Source organism: Rhincodon typus, chromosome 25 (assembly GCF_021869965.1).
Source record: "Rhincodon typus isolate 14 chromosome 25, sRhiTyp1.1, whole genome shotgun sequence".
In the NCBI taxonomy this organism is placed as follows: Eukaryota; Metazoa; Chordata; class Chondrichthyes; order Orectolobiformes; family Rhincodontidae; genus Rhincodon; species Rhincodon typus.
The window spans coordinates 41,057,824-41,074,616 of NC_063356.1; the positions used below are offsets into that span (position 1 = coordinate 41,057,824).

General features: G+C 42.0%; 1 protein-coding gene across 1 annotated transcript in view; it reads right to left on the reverse strand.

Annotated features, from left to right (window-relative positions):
* Positions 1–282: 282 nt before the first annotated feature.
* The window catches only part of LOC109911703 (sodium-coupled monocarboxylate transporter 1-like), a 77,301-nt gene continuing 60,790 nt past the window's right edge, over positions 283–16,793 (reverse strand). Inside the window, exons 10-13 of the mRNA XM_048611848.1 lie at positions 15,055–15,257; positions 5,191–5,294; positions 3,560–3,654; positions 283–671 (exon numbers count right to left, since the gene is read on the reverse strand). Coding sequence (XP_048467805.1) covers positions 465–671; positions 3,560–3,654; positions 5,191–5,294; positions 15,055–15,257 — 609 coding nt within the window. The 3' untranslated portion in view covers positions 283–464. The remainder of the gene's footprint in view (positions 672–3,559; positions 3,655–5,190; positions 5,295–15,054; positions 15,258–16,793) is intronic.

Here is a 16,793-nt window from a genome sequence, read left to right on the forward strand (position 1 = left end):
ATATGGCATGTGGCTGCAATTCATACACCAGTAATTTGGAATACAGTCACAAGTTCTCAGTTTGACTTTGTGATCTTGTCACAGTCATGTGGAGAAAAAGAATGAGGATTGCTTATGGGAGTAGACATTGACACTGACCCCAAGTAATGCAAATAACATCAGAAATTTTAAAAACACAGACATTAAGATGTTTAAAGTTATAACCGTAAAAAATCTTCAGAGCAGTTTCTGCTAGTTTGATTTGACTGGAAGTGCAATAGAAAAATTAATCCATTTACACTGCAGTTTGGGAAATAGGAGTACTGGGAGGGGTGATAAGAACAGCTTTACGTTATTTCTGGTCCAGTGATCGATGGAGTAGTGTACAGGGCAATTTTACACAGACATTAAGCCATTGTGTTAGGTATCTCCAAAGTCCGATGACTTGTTCACTGTACTTTTATCGAAGAAAGCCCACATGCTAACTATAACTCTGTTGTGGATTCCTGATTCTGTTGCTCAGAATCAGGCACATGTTCAGTGGATGTGGGCTCTTCGGCAGTGGATGCAGGCTCTTGGGCAGTGGATGTGGGCTCCTGGTCAGTGAATATGGGGGTGACTTTTTCTGTGTCAGCTATTGCTTCCAGCTCCTCCTTGGCAACCACATCCTGTTGGTCCCGAGGGGGCAACATCTAAAGGAACAACATCAAGAGTCAAAACAGCACACACAGTATCAATTGACAGTCTTTCAGAAATAACAGTTCCATCTAGTTTTGTGTATGGGAATCTACTCTGCAAATACATACAGCCAAAAACTTCCTCAGGTTCTTCTCTCAACTGATCAACCAGTATGTCAGCACAACTAATTTTTCAAAAAGTTTTGGTGACCACTTAGGAGAAACTCAAGGAAATATAAATTTTAGTTCAGGGCTGTGATGATGTAGTGGTAGTGTCCCTACATCTGGGTCACGAGGTCTGGGTTCAAGTTCCACATGTTCCAGAGGTGTGTCACAACATGTCTGAGACAGGTTGATTACAAATATCCAGCTGTTTTACATTCCAAGTATTTCATATTAATGTTTCCACCCAAATGTTCATTTCACATGTTCTGCACTCCTCATGGGAAAAAAGAATTCTCAATTTGAGTTGATTTCTCATTGTCCAATGGAAATGATTTGGTTTAGAGCAGTGTTCTGGCTATATTAGACATAACTCAATTTCTCACGAGTTGGTACATTACTTACTAAGAATCCCTCTGTCATTTCTAGGTAGAAATGCCCAAGTTTTTACAGTCCTATGGCTGTTCTCTAAATATGCTTGAGTATCTCTCACCGTAAGATAACAGATCTCTGGCCTGGGGCTGACTTAGATGGGAAGTGGATAACCCATTCGAGATTTGATTTGCTAGTGAGGACATCAACTTTGCTTTGTTATTTTTGCTGATGGAGCACTTGGAAAACTAGCACTGGAATTGCTTTTCAGCCGCTCGCAGAATTCTGAACTGTGTCAATTGGAAAACCCTGTGTCCCTTATTGTGTACCTCAATACTCAGGCACAGAGATTTTCTGGCTTCCTGTTCAGCTGAGAAGGGACAAACTGAAACTTGCACAGCTGGGAGATTTGCTGAGGATATCAATCTTCAAGAATGAAGATCTTTTTAAACACAGCACTGACTAGAGAATTTCACTTGCAAAGTGGATTTAACACATCACCAGCAAGACTGTGGAGTATCTTGTTATTGTCTGCTATGAGGAGTATTATAAAGTAGTTAGTAATTCACTCTATTCATTAGTCTATTCACTTACAATACCCATTCCCAGCCCCTTAACCGAACGCCACTCCAGACTGTGGAGTAAAGGCCTATTCCAGAACATAAGGCACACAGTTATGTGAAACCAGTGACACTAAACACAAGAGAATTTCTCATTTGGTCTAAAATATCCATCAATACCCAAACCACAGTTGAAACAGTATTGTCATTCTCATGCATAAATCCTCAAGACCATAAGATGTAGGAGCAGAGGTAGGCCACTCAGCCCATTGAGTCTGTTTTGCCCTTCTATGAGATTATGACTGATTTGATAATCCTCAAATCCATCTTCCTGTCTTATTACCATAACACCCGATTCCCTTATTGATTAAGTATCTGACTATTTCAGCCATGAATACACTTAATGACCCAGCCTCTACAGCTCTCCCTGGTAATAAATTCCATCGATTCACTGCACTCAAAAGGAGAAATTCTTCCTCATCTCAGCCTTAAACGGGCAATGCCTTACTCTAAAATTATACCCTCTGATCCCATACTCACTCAAAAGGGGAAAAAGTCTCACCGCATCTACTCTGTCTAAACTCCTAAGGATCTTATCTATTTCATTAAGGTCACCTTTCATTTTTTTCTAAGCTCTAATGAATATAAGCTCAGCCTACTCAACCTCTCCACATAAGAAAATCCCACCATACCTGGTATTAACTTTTTTTTTGTAATTTACTCATTGGATGTAGGTGTTTCTAGCTGGTTCAGTATTTATTGCCCATCTCTTGTTGCCCTTGAGAAGGTGGTGGCAGTACACTGCCTTCTTTACCCACTGCAATCAATATGCTGTAGATAGACCCAGAATGCTGTTAGGGACGGACTTCAAGGGTTTTGACCCAGCAACAGTGAAAGAATGGCAATATATTTACAGTTCTGGATGGTGAGTGGCTTGAAGTGAAACTTCCAGATGGTAAATAAAAAGCGAAAGAACTGCGGATGCTGTAAATCAGGAACAAGAACAAAGTGCACACTATTGCTACTAAGTGTCAGTGGTGGAGGGAAAGGATGTTTGTGGATCTGGTGCCAGTCAAACAGGCTACTTTGTCCTGGTTGGTGTCAAGCTTCTTGAATCGTGTTGGAGCTGCACTGTTATGGGATTTCTAGCATCTGACTTGCTTCTGTAACCACTGTATTTATATGGCCAGTTCAGTTTCTGGTCAACTTAATGAACCTTCTCTGGTCTGCCTACAATTCCAGAACGTATCTTTCCTTAGATAAGGGGACCAAAACTGTTCACAGCATTCTAGGTGTGGTCAAGTGCCTGGCACTGTTTTAGCAAGACTTCCCTATTTTTATACTCCATTCCCTTTGAAATCAAGGCCAACATTTCATTTGGCTCCCCATTACCTCCTGAACTTGGATGGTAGCTTTTTGTGATTTATGTCAAGAACTCCCAAATCTCTGGGCTGCAGCTTTCTGCAGTCTTTCCCTATTTAAATAATATTCAGTTCTTCTCTTCTTCCAACTAAAATGCATTGTCTCCCAGTTTTTCACATTGTATTCCATTTACCAAGTTTTACCTACTCACTCAAACATATCTATATGCCACCACTTGCCTTCCCACCTATTTGTGTGTAATCTGCAAACTTGGCATTCACATTCCTCAAACAAGTCACTACATATTTTAAATAATTGTGGCCTCAGCACTGATCCCTATGGCACTCCACTAGTTACAGGAGCCATCCTGAAACTACCCCACTATCCTAATTCTCTGTCTTCTAATAATTAGCCAATCCTTTATCTATGCTAATCATCGTCAAATACCAGAGAACGCAGACTTCTGTTGACATAGTAGGTGTAGCATAGTGTATCCTTGTAAGTCATCAGCAGCTTCTTGTCCACCACGTTCTGCTTCCCTCCTATGGGAATCAGTAGCAGATTCAGTGCACATCAATCACATGACAAAAACAACCGCTCTGAAAACTGACTGAGATTGAAGAAAATGTTATGTGATTTCAGGGCTGATTCTTGTCAGAGCAAAAAGGTGATCACAGTCACCATCACTAATGGAGGCTAAACAGGGCCTACGGCCACAGTAATCTCAAAATGACTGATCTCAGATGCTAAGCAAATTCAGGTCTGGTTAGTACCTGTATTGGACACTGCCTGGAAATACCTGGTGCAGTATGATTTAGAAGGTTCTTGTGGTGCAGTAGTAATTTCCCTACCTCAGGGCCAGGAGGCCTGGGTTCAAGTCCTATCTGATCCAGAGGTGTGTGATCACATTTTGAACAGTTTAATTAGAAAATATCTATAGGCCAAATGAGGACTCTTGTGGCACAGTATTAGTGTCCCTGTCTCTGGGCCAGAACCGTTCAGGTTCATATCCCACCTGTGCCACACACCTGGCTGATTAAAATATCTAGAGGCCAGAGATCAGTTTGATTTAAACTATTCAGGGGTGGGAAGAGACTTGCAGAGTAATTCTGTCACAGTGTAACAAACAGCTAAAGAGAAGCTCTGGCAAACTCTGACCAGATACTTTCTGATTTTCAGACAGCATCATCTTCACAACAAAACTTTCACAATATCTGAAGTGTAAGGACAGCCACAGGAATTGTGCTGTGATGACTATTTTTAATGAAATTGGTGCTTCAGTTAAACTAACTTTACATAAATAATGTCTGAGAAGGTTCAGTCAATTTCAGTTTGTGAAGATTAAAAACAACACTGATGCAAAAGCAAAGTACAGCAGATACTGGATATCTGAAATAAAAAGAGAAAATGCTGGAAATCTTCAGTATCATCTGCAGAGAGAGAAACAAAATTAATGTTTCAGGTTGAAAACTTGTAGATCTTAAATAAACATATGCATTTGATGTCAGTAGCCAGCTTGACTACTGTCAGAGGAAACTCAAACTCCTGCTTGGTTTTTTCAGCGATACATTGTGTCAATGTTGGAAACTTGAAGGATGGATCCCCAAACTCATTCTTATTCTGCTGTCAAGTGTGAACCCACAGTCTCATTCCCTTAGGGATCAACTGCAATGTGGATTCCCAGCAAAGTTCCCAGAGGGATCAGCTGCAAAGTATGGGTCCTCAAACTCCTTCTCATGGGGATCCGGTGCAAAGTGTGGAAACATTATCTCATTTCTGCAGGGATCAACTGCAGCGTGGATCCCCAAACCCATTCTGATAGGCATCTGCTGCAAAATATGGATCCCTAAATTCATTATGTAGGGATCTGCTGCAAAGTGAGGATGCCAAAACTCATTCCTATTCAGGATGGGCGGCAGCTCATATTTGGACGGAGCTGTGTAAGAGAACATGCTCTTTGCTCAATCTAATTTACACTTTATTGCACAGAAACTAATATTGCATTATGGCTCTTTAAAATACTGTTAGCATCTCACCTGCCTATTAAACCTTGATAAACTCATAGAGTAAACACTAACCTGTCAGCAAACTGACTATCAAACCAACAATCACGACAGTCACAGTTCCTATTGGGCTCAAGTAAAGATACGAGATTGAATACAATGTGTCTGCAATTGCTGGTCTGAAATTGAAAATGAGAACACAGTTGAAGGTTGTCAATAAATGTTTGATAGTACAGAACTTAAAACAATGCAAAAAGGAAACAAGGAATTAAAGCCTTCTGATGACTACAAGACCAATAGCTTCAAAATCTAGTCTCCTTTCAGGAATGTTTAAGTTAAGATTGGTATTGAAGTATGGCAAAAATCATATGGTGTTTTACTGTGAAATAGACTGTTGATAAAAGGGAGCTTAGATCGAGGAGTGTTTACTGCTGTTCCAAATCTAAAGCCCACTTGCCTGCTGCTTGCACATCTTCTAAGTATGGATATTTCAATCTATAACACAGTTCAGGACTAAATTGGTAGTCTCAATCGAAATAATAAATTTGGGAAATGGAAATGTCACTTGTAGAGTAAAATCTTCTGAAGGTAAAGTTTTGGGATCAAATATTATCCACCATCTTATGCATTCACCATCCCACCAGTGACACACAGTGTCGTTCTAACGTGTGTGAATTTCAGCAACTTGCCAGAGCTCCATGCTAAACTACCTTCCAATTTGTGATCTCTTCCACCTAGAAAGACAAGAGCAGTAGATGCGTGAATAAATGATCACTTGCAAGTTCCCCTTTACAACACACTCTATCCTGACTTGGAACTGTATTGCCATTCCTTCAGTGTCACTGGGTGAAAATCCTGGAACTCCCTTCCTAACATCACTGTGGATGTCCCTCTACCACCAACATAAGACCATAAAACCATAACATATAAGAACAGAACTAGGCCATTAGGTCTGCTCCAGCATTCAATCATGGCTGATATGTTCCTCGCCACCTTTCTCACGACTGCTCCCCCTAACTTTTGATCCCTTTACTAATAAAGAACCTGTCTGCCTGAAAGGTTCTCATTGACTTGGCCTCCATAGCCCTCTGTGGCAATAAATTCCACAGATTTACCACCCTCTATCTGAAGAAATTCCTCTTCATCTCAGAAACAGCTGTTCCCTCACTCAGAGGCTGTGCCGTTGAGTACGAGTGGAAACTAGCCACTACCTACTAGTGGAAACATCTTCTCCATGTCCAGTCTATCCAGGCCTCTCAGTATATTGAATGGTTCAATGAGAACCCTCTCATCCTTCTAAAATCCATTAAGTACAGACCCAGAGTCATCAACCACTCCTCATATGACCATCAAGCCCTTCATTCCCAAAATTATTTTTGTGAACCTCCTCTGGATCTCCTCCAACACCAGCACATCCTTCCATAGATATGGGGACCAAAACTGCTCACAATATTCCAAATGCACTCTGAACAGAGCCTTTTCGAGCATCATAAATAAATCCCTGCTCTTGTACTCTAGCCCTCTTGAAATAAATGCTAACATTGCATTTGCCTTCTAAACTGCCAACTGAACATGCGTGTTAACCTTAAGAGAATCCTAAACTAGGACTCTGAAGTTGCTTCATGCTTCAGATTTCTGAAGCATTTCCCCATTTAGAAAACAATCTTCGCCTTTAATCTTCCTACCAAAGTGCATAACTTCACACTTTTCCACATTGTATTCTATCTGCCACTTCTTTGCTCACTCTCTGAGCCTCTCAAAGTTCTTCTGCATCCTCCCTGCCTCCTCAACACTACCTGTGCCTCCACCTATCTTCGTGTCATCTGCAAACAATGCCATCAGTTCCTTCATCCAGATTGTTAATGTATAATATGAATAGTTGTGGTCCCAACACTGACGCCTGCAGAACTCCACTAGTCACCAGCTACCATTCTGAAAAAGACTCCCTTATCCTCTTCTTTCTGCCAGTCAGCCAATTCTCTATCCGTGCCCCTAACACCATGGCATCTTATCTTATTTAGCAGCCTCCTGTGCAGCAAAGGCTGTCTAGAAATCCAAATACATTACGTCCACTGGCTGTCCTTTGTCTAACTTGCTCATTACTCCCTCAAATACTTCCAACGGATTTGTCAGGCATGATCTCCCCTTAACGAAGCCATGCTGACTTAACTTTACCATGCACTTTCAAGTTCCCTGCAATCCAACCTTGCAAAACTCCCTTGTGCCTCAACTGGCCTACAATGTCTTTGTCTTCTTGACTCATTTGTTGTCTCTATTAATTTGGGCTGTGCAGCTCCTCCTGCTGAACATTCTCTCTGGAATCCAGCCCCCTGCCAAGTTAGTTTCAACCCTCTCAACAGCACAAGCAAACCGCTGCACAAGGATGCTGGTCCCAGTGTGTTCAGATCCAAACATTTGCCTTGTACAGTCCCACCAACCCCAAAAACAATATTCCAGAAATCTAAAGTTCTCCCTCCTGCAGCACCTCTCCATTCAGCTTTCTAACCTCCTATTTCTCCTCATGCATATGGGGGACCTGAAGTAATCCAGAGATTATTACCTTTTGGTCCTGTTATTTTAACCTACTTCCTAGCTCCCATAATTGTACTTGCAGCACCTCATACCTATGTCATTGGTGTCAATATCTACTTCAATCTTTTTGCCCTTTCCCTTTCAGCATGTTCTGCAGCCGTTCAGTGATATCCCTGACCCTGGCATCAGGGAGGCAACAAATCATCCTGATTGAGCAAACTGAGTCACCAAGACGAGCTAACAAGGTGAGAACCCAGAAGCAAGCAGACTGACAGTTGAGCTGTGTGCGCCTCTGGAGCAGTGGCATTTGGGTTAAAGGGAGCAGCGATAGCTGAGAGATCCAGAACAGATAGGCCAGAGGCAGAGCTACTTCAACTAAACTAAAGTGTGACGTCTCAGGAGACCAATAGGTAACTGATGGCTTTTTCTCGCTTGTCTGTTGTGACTGGATATTGATTCAAATTTAGACCATAAACACAGTTTAAAAACCTTACAGAGATAATTCATATTTTAAAACTTTCTTTGCTATACACTGATAACACACAAGCCTCTAACATGGCTGCTTTGCAGCAGTGATGAAAATTTCGGATACACAGGATTGTGCTTATTCGGTATGGGCTAAAATCAGAGGAGGCAATAGTCATTCTCTCTGGACTAGCAATCCAGAGTCTCAGGTAATGGTGTATGGACCTGGGTTCAAATCCCATCAAGGCAGATAGTCAAAATTCAATCGACTAAAAATCCAATGATGCCATTAAACCATTGCTGCTGTGGTTCACTAATCCAGTCTGGGAAGAAAATCTGCCATCCTTATCTGGTCTGGCCTATATCTGACTCCAGACCCATAGCAATGTGGTTCACTTTTAACTATCCTATGAAATGGCTAAGCAAGCCACTCCATTGTATCAAACTCTTAAAATGTCCCAAGAAGTGATCCTGGCATTGAGTAATGCACTGGAAACATCAACACCAACACAGCCCTATGAAACCTACCTAGTCCTCCATCTGGGGGCTACTGCCAAAATTGGCAAAACTGTCTCTCTGCCTAGTCAAGCAACAGGTTGGTACAGTCTACTTGTGAATTTACCTTACTGTTCAAGTCCTAGATAGTACCATCACCATCATTGGAATGCGCTGTCCCACCAGTAGGACAGCACCAGCAGAAGTGCAGTGCAGTTGTACACACTGGCAGGGAGTTACTCATGGATTCCTCAACAGTGACTCCACACACCATGAGGTCTCATAGCACCAGGTGAAACGTGGGCAAAGAAACTTGCTGATTATGAACAGTGCCCTCCCTCAGCTGGTGAATATGTTCTTTTCCATACTGAACAGTACTTGGAGGAAGCACTGAGGGTGGCAAGAGTACAGAATATACTCTGGGTGGGAGATTTCAATGTCCATCACCAACAGCGGCTCAGCAGCAACACTACTTGAGCTGGTCAACTTTTAAAGGACATTTCTGCTAGACTGGGTCTGTGGCAAGTGGTGAGGCAACTGATAGGAGGGAAAAACATACATGACTTCATTTAACCAAACTGTCTACTGCAGATACATTTGTCCATAACAGTGTCAGTGAGAATGATCACCACAAGAGTCCCATGGAGACAAAGCCTTCTCTTCATTTTGAGAAAACCTTTAATTGTCTTTTGCGGCGCTATCAGCGCGTTTAATGGAATATGACTTCGAACAGATTTAGCAACTCAAGACTGGCATCCAATTGCTGCAATGGGCTATCAACAGCAGCAGAATCGTAATCCAACACAATTTCAGTCTCATGGTCCAGCATATCCCCAACTTAACCATTACCATCAAGGCAGGTGATCAACTGTGGTTCGATGGAGAGTGTAGAAGGTATACCTTAAAATGAGGTGTCAAGCTCGTGAAGCTACTAAACAGGACTACTTGCATGCCACAGCATATGATGAATAAAGCTAAGCATTTTCACAATCAAGGGATCAGATCTAAGCTCTGCATTCTTGACGCATCCAGGCATGAATGGTGGTGGACAATTACACAACTCACTGGAGGAAGAGGCTCCACAAATATCCCCAACCTCATAGATGGGAGAGCCCGGCACATCACTGCAAAAGATAAGGCTGAAGAATTTACAACAATCTTCAGTCAGAACTGCCGAGTAGATGAAGCCTCCTCTGAAGGTTTCCAACATCACAGATGCTAATTCAGGCAATGTAATTCACCCCACTTGATATCAAGAAGCAACTGAAGGCACTGGGTACAGGCAAGACTCTGGGCTCAAACAGTATTCCATCAACGAAAACATGTGCTCCAGAACCCTGTTTCAGTACAGCTATAACACTGGCATCTATCTAGCAATGAGGAAAATTGTCCAGCCATGTCCTGTAAGCAAAAGGCAGAACAAACTAATCCTGGCCAATTACCAGTCTACTCTTGATTATCAGTAAAGTGATGGAAGGTGTCATCAAAAATGTTAGCAAGCAGCACTTGCTCAGTAATAACCTGATCACTGATGCCAGTTTTTGTTCTTTCAAGGCCACGCAGTTCCTGGCTTCATTACAGCCTTGCTACTAACATGGACAAAAAATTTTGAATTTCAGACATGAAATGAGAGTGACTGCTCTTGACATCAAGGCCAAATTTGACAGTGTGACATCAAGGAGCCCTAGCAAAATGAGTCAATGGAAATTACAGCGAAAACCCTCTGCTGTTTGAAAATTGGTTGTGATTATTTAGAGGTCAGTCAAAACAGCTCCAGGACATCTCTGCAGGAATTCCTCAGGGTAGTGTCCTAGGCCCAGCCATGCTCAGCTACTTCATCAACAACCTTTACTCCATCATTAGGTCAAAAAGGCAGCTCAGCACTAGTTTCTCAATGACAATTAGGGATGGAGAATACAAAGTCTTTGGGGGAGCATTTTGGAGATAGTCACTAAAATCTTAGTTAGGTTTAGGATAATGATAGTAAAGGTTAAGAATAGGCAGGAATATAAATTCTACACTGGGGAAAGGCTAATTTTATGAAGGCAAGATATAATTTGATCAAAGTGTACTGGAAGTGGATACTTGCAGATCAAATTGTGTCAGAGCAGTAGAGAGCACATATGTTCCCATAAACACAAAGGGTGGGACCAAGACTGAAGAACCCTAGATGTCAAAGGCACAGTCCTGAAAGGAGCATAAAAATTGCAGGTGGGATCTTAAAAAGGAAATTGAGAAAGCTCAGAATGTGCATGAGAAAGCACTGGCAGGTGGAATTAAGGAAAACCCAAAGAGCTTTTTTATAATACATAAAGAGAAAGTGCTTAACTAGGGAAAGAGAAGGTTCCATTGGGACCAGAAAGACAATGTGTGTAGGGACGCAAAAGATATGGGCACAGTCTTCAATGAATACTTTATGTTTGTTTTCATAATAGAAAAGGATGCTGTCAGTGTGGATATCAGGGTGAAGGAATGTGAAATATCAGAAGAAATTAACAGTGAGAGAGAGGAAGTACGAGTGGTTTTAGTAATCTAAATCTGTTGGCCTAGATAAGGTGTATCCAATGCCATTTAGGGAGGCAACAGAGGAGATATCAGGGCCCTGGCAGTAATTTCAAAATCTTCTCTGTCTACAGGTGAGGTGTCAGAGAATTGGAAGACAGCTAATACTGTCTCCTTATTAAAAATGTGGGGAAAGGATAAATGAGGAAATTACAAACCAATTAGTCTATCATCGATGGTGGGAAAGTTGTTGGAAAGAATGTATCTGCACTTGGAGAAACACATATTAATTATGGATAGCATGGATTTGAAGATGATGTTTGATAAATTTGACTGAATTTTGAGGAGGTAATCTGATGTGTTGATGAGGGTAATGCATTTTACGTGGTCTACATGGACTTTAGTCTGAGAATTAGTCCCAGACAGCTCATGGAGTCATACAGCACGAAACAGACCCTTCAGTCCAACTCATCCATGCCGACTAAGTTTCCCAAACTAAACTAGTCTCATTTACCTGTGTTTGGCCCCTACCCCTCTAAACCTTTCCCTTGGTAACCCACCGGTTGTTCACTTTTTCATTTGTCCAGATTTACTCCAGACCAAGGCCTCACTCCAAGATGGGAGATCCAAAAACTTCCCTGAGACCCCGACTTCCCAGCCTGATTCCCAGACCCGCTCTCAGGAGAGATGTCAGGAAGCACTTCTATACAAAATGTGGGATCGGTATTTGAAACTCTCCTCCATAAATAGCAGCAGATGCCGGATCAGTTATTAATTTTAAATCTGAGATAGATAATTTTTTGACAAAGGTGTTAAGGGATATGGGCTGAAGGCAGGCATATATAGTTAACTAGACCACAGATCAGCCATGATCTCACTGAGTGGTGGAACACTCAAGGGGCTGAATGGCTCACTCCAATGTTTAGTAAGGCTTTTGATAAAGTCCCTCATGGCAGATTGGTCAACAAAATAACTGTTCACAGGATTCAAAGCAAAGTTGCACTTTAAATCTAAAACTAGCTGACAGGCAGAAAGCAGAGTATGATTGCAGAGGGATGTTTCTGTGACTGGAAATCTGTTTCCAGTGGGGTTCAACAGAGATCAGTGCTGGAGCCCTTGCTGTTTGTGATGTACATTAATGACTTGGAATTAAATGGATGGGGAATCATCAAGAAATTCACAGATGAAACAGAAACTGCTCAGGTGGTAGGCTGCAGGAGGATATCAAGGGACTGGTCAGCTGGGTAAAGTAGTGGCAAATAGAATTTAACCTGGAAAAATGTCAGGTAATGTACCTGGGGAGGGCTAACAAGCCAAAGGGTTACACTATAAACGATAGGACCCTGGAAAGTACTGAAGATCAAAGGGACCTCAGTGTCTACACTAACAGAGCCCTGAGATAGCAGGACAAGCAGTTAAGGTATTATGAAGGTATATGGGATACTTGCTTTTATTAGTTGAAATTTGGAACACAAGAGCTGGGAGTCTATACTGGAACTTTATGCTGGAGCTGTATTAAACACTGGTTAGCTTACAACTGGAGTACTGAATGCAGTTCTGGTCAACAGATTATAGGAAGGATGTGATTGCACTAGAGAGGGTGCAGAGGAGATTTACCAGGATGCTGCCGTGGCTGGGGTGTCTGAGCTATGAAGAAAGATTGGATAAGCTGCGGTTTGTTTTCCTTTGAGCAGTGAAGTTTGATAGGGGACTGATAGATTATAAAGGACAGGAATAAGGTGACGAGGAAAGCACCTTTTCCATTAGCAGAGGAGTCAATAATCAGGAGGCATAGATTTAAGGAAAGAAACAGAAGGGTAAGAGGAAAACTGAGGAGAAACTGGAATGCACTGCCTGTAAGGATGATTGAGTAATAAACTCTCATAACATTAAGCAATATTTCGATATTCCCTTGCGTTGCCATAACCTCCAGTGTCAGGGGACAACAGCTGGATAACTGGATCACTGCAGTCAGATCTTTGTTGACTGGTGTGGACATGACGGGCTGAATGGCCTCTTTCTATACTGTAAATGTCTCAGTCAATGAAGATGTATGGTACAGAGGACTGTGCCTACTTGACAAAGCCTGGCATTCATGAGAATATATTTTATTCCTTGTACTTTCATTCCTTGACTTTTGCATTGTTTCTCCAGGGATTCTGCCAAAGATAGAGTTTGATGTGAGAGAAGTTTTACTCTTATGTATTGACCAGGAGTACCCTCAGAGACTCCTTATTAGGAGGTTTCAGAGAAATGTTCTGTCTCAGTGAGGTTGCACACTGGAAATCAAGTCCTCCTGTTCCTGAAGTCATTACAAAAGTCAAAGTTTTTAAAATTTCCACAGAATTCCCCCATTTCCCTGTCTTTCTGATCCAGGTTGACCAAAAGCATAGATCAGGTTTCTGTACTTAATGAGAATGACAGTTTATTACAAATTATTTGAGTCTAACTATATATAAAGAATTGTAAACTGTTGACATAAAGTTCTAATCGTTAAGACTCTAACTCCCTTATAAACTCCCCTTCTACGTACGTACAGAAAGTAAAAAGAACTTAGGATAAATGGATGGAAGGAAAAACTAGAAAGGCTGTTTAGTGGTCTCTGTCGACGAGGCTTGCTGAAATTATCCTTGAGATGCCTTTTACTGCAGAGAAGACAGCTCCTGCCTTCATGGAGATGCGATTGCTTGTGACTATCTCGTTCAAATCCCCAAGCTATATAGGTATCTCATGTCAATCACATGATTATTGGCAGGCAGAAAGCCTTTGTCATCGATAACTGGTCACTAGTTTAGACACCAATTAGCTGCTTGTTGCCAGCCAAAACTTTATTCATACCTATATCCTGGCTCCAGACTTCCACTACTACTTGAACAAGCAGCTGTGTAAACAGTACTTACAATGAGTGGCAGGCCATTTGCTTTTAAAAAGTGCAACAATCCTTTGTATTTTTTAAAAAAAGTGATTTTCCAATTTCAATTCACAATTAAAAATACAGAAAACTAAAAAGAGGTCTGAAGTGGGGTTTGGGGTGGGAGTTGGTAGGCAAATGTGGTGGAGATTTGGTGCAGTTTTCCATTGCTCCGGTCATTAACACTAATTATCATTCTCAGTGTGCTGAGAAATCTGGGCCTTTTTGACTCTTGCTATTCTTTTCCCATGCTAAGATTAATAAGATTGTATAAAAGAGCCACAAATTAGATTAGGGATGGAAGCCTCCTTCCCAAACAAAGAAGCCAGGAGAATGTGTGCTCCTGACCCAGGACAGTGGTTGCTAAACTGAGTGCATGATAGCCTATGGTGAACTGAGGCCCATTAAGGAGTTCTAAGCATGGGTCAAGGTTATAAAACTTTTTCTTAATTCATCACAACCCCCCCATCATCCACACTTTGGATGATGGGGACAACAGGGAACCTCAATGGCAGTGCGTACCGCTTACCAGTATTCCCAATCTCTGCAGCAAACTGTCCCTCCTCCTAAGTGTGTGAAGTGGCCCCAGTTATGTGAGCCTGTCCATGACATGAAAACAGCAGCCTCTGCCTGATATTTGTGAGATCCTTGTGTTAAGCCACACACGTGAAGGTAGCCGGCAATTACACAGGAACAGTGCTAATAGGTTTAACAAATTATCTGACAATTCTGCTCTGTTGATGAAACTGCTTAACGAGCACAAGCAAGTAGGAGGATTATTGACAATTCTCTGTATGCCAGGCGCCAAATGTGCAGACAAGATATGATTTACCCAATTGCTATTTTAAAAATAACTGAGAGACATGCAACTTTAATAATGAGAAAGGGGAATACCTAAGGCAGGGAAAGAAAACAAATGGTAAATGTAATTTAACAAATTGATATAATTTCCACAGCAGAACCAAACTACAATACTGTAGGAACATGAATACCCATAAACATTTTGTTCAAGGTCTCAGTTCTTTTCACTTTACCTGGAGGTCAGGTCAGGTGCATGGTGTGTTGTTAAATAGGGGCCTACTCTCGCTGCTTGTGATGTGTTAATGCCGATATCAAGACATCCTGCTGTGCTGAGGGGTAATGGTCGAGTTTGAGTAGGTAGTGGCCGATAGACATGCCCACCAATTCCTATCCACAATGTCAGTAGGAAACTGACACCAAGGCCAGCTAGTGCACCCTGAAATCAAATAGACAGTCATCAGGTCAGTGATAATGTTTAAAACAGTAACAAAACTCAGCACCAGGTTCCACCTTGAGACCACATCAAAGCAGGTGGCTGAGAACCCTCATCCCTCATGATGCTCCACGTGTCTTGTGGTCTTCAGGTTTTATCCCACATTCTGAAAATGAATTCCAAATTCCAACTCATCCCAAAGGAAGTTAAATTTTTCACATCCCCCTGCGGGGATAAACAGAGGTTGAGTTTAACATCTCATTCAAAAGACAGAGCTGCAGTCCCACAACCCTCTCCTGCAATGTCAGCTTACAGTCAGTGGTTTGATGATTAACATTCTGTTCTGGTAGGTTGCCCAATTGAAAAGCTAATTGAAAATATACCAGACTGTTACTTGCTTAGTGTATTCATGGAGTAACGATAATAATTATATATTAGATATCGTGTTTACTAGTGAGTCTAATTTCATACTTGCCCTTCATGTAGGGAGCATCTAGCTGGGGTCAGGAGCAGGCGTAGGGACAGGAAGATTAGCAGTGGTGGAAGCAGATGTGTGAGCGGGCTTGGTGATGGGGTGAGGCAGGCTGTGACTCGGAACCATGATTCAGTGGCCAGTTTAAAGATTCACCAGCACCAAAAATGGCAGACATATTGACGAACAGGAAATTTGTGACTACGGTGAGTTTTGATTATCCCAGCAAAAAACATTGCGTGAATTATCTATCAACTTCAGACAAATCCTCTGTCACTCCAAAAACCTGTCATTGACCTACTTCTTCAGTCAGTTACCTCAAACCATCCCTCTGTTAGCAGAACTAATGGATATCTTACTGAACCTTCGACCTCCCTTCCTCTGACAGATAGTGAGGCCACTGAAAACCCTTACAGCATGACACAAAGGAGAATCTGGGTGGTCCCACAGTTTGCTACACACTGATAAAGCTTCTAGGGCAAAGTGGGAGGTGCTTTTCAATCGTGACCAAAGGAAGAGGCCTTCCCGCTGAAACAAATAAACTTGATTAGAGATAGCAGAGATAGGCAGCTGTGTGGTGATGCAGAGAAACTGGATCTAGAACTACAACTACAAGGAGCTCAATGAACTCCTTTGCTCTGCTAGGGTGAATGACAAACTTTTATCTCTCTTCGGATGCTTGCAAATAGGGAAGTATGGCTGTTGGGATGTGACAGTCCACTAGAAGGAATGGCAGGAATGGCTACAGCTCAATCAGAAAGCGGATGCCTGGCACTTGTGTGATATAGATCCCAGACGGTGCAGCAAGTGTAGTGAGGGAGTGGTCTCGATAGTCAAATCACTGAAACAACGCCCATTGCTCTCCACAGAAGAACACAGCCCAGAATGTGAAGGACAGGACAATGATTGATGTATCTCATTCCAGTGAATACAAACACCCAGCACTCACTGCATCAGGTCCCACTAAATACACAAACCCAGCACTGACCGCATTAGATCCCATTAAATACACAAATCCAGCGCTCACTGTTACCGGTCCCATTAAATACATAAAGCCAGCACCCACT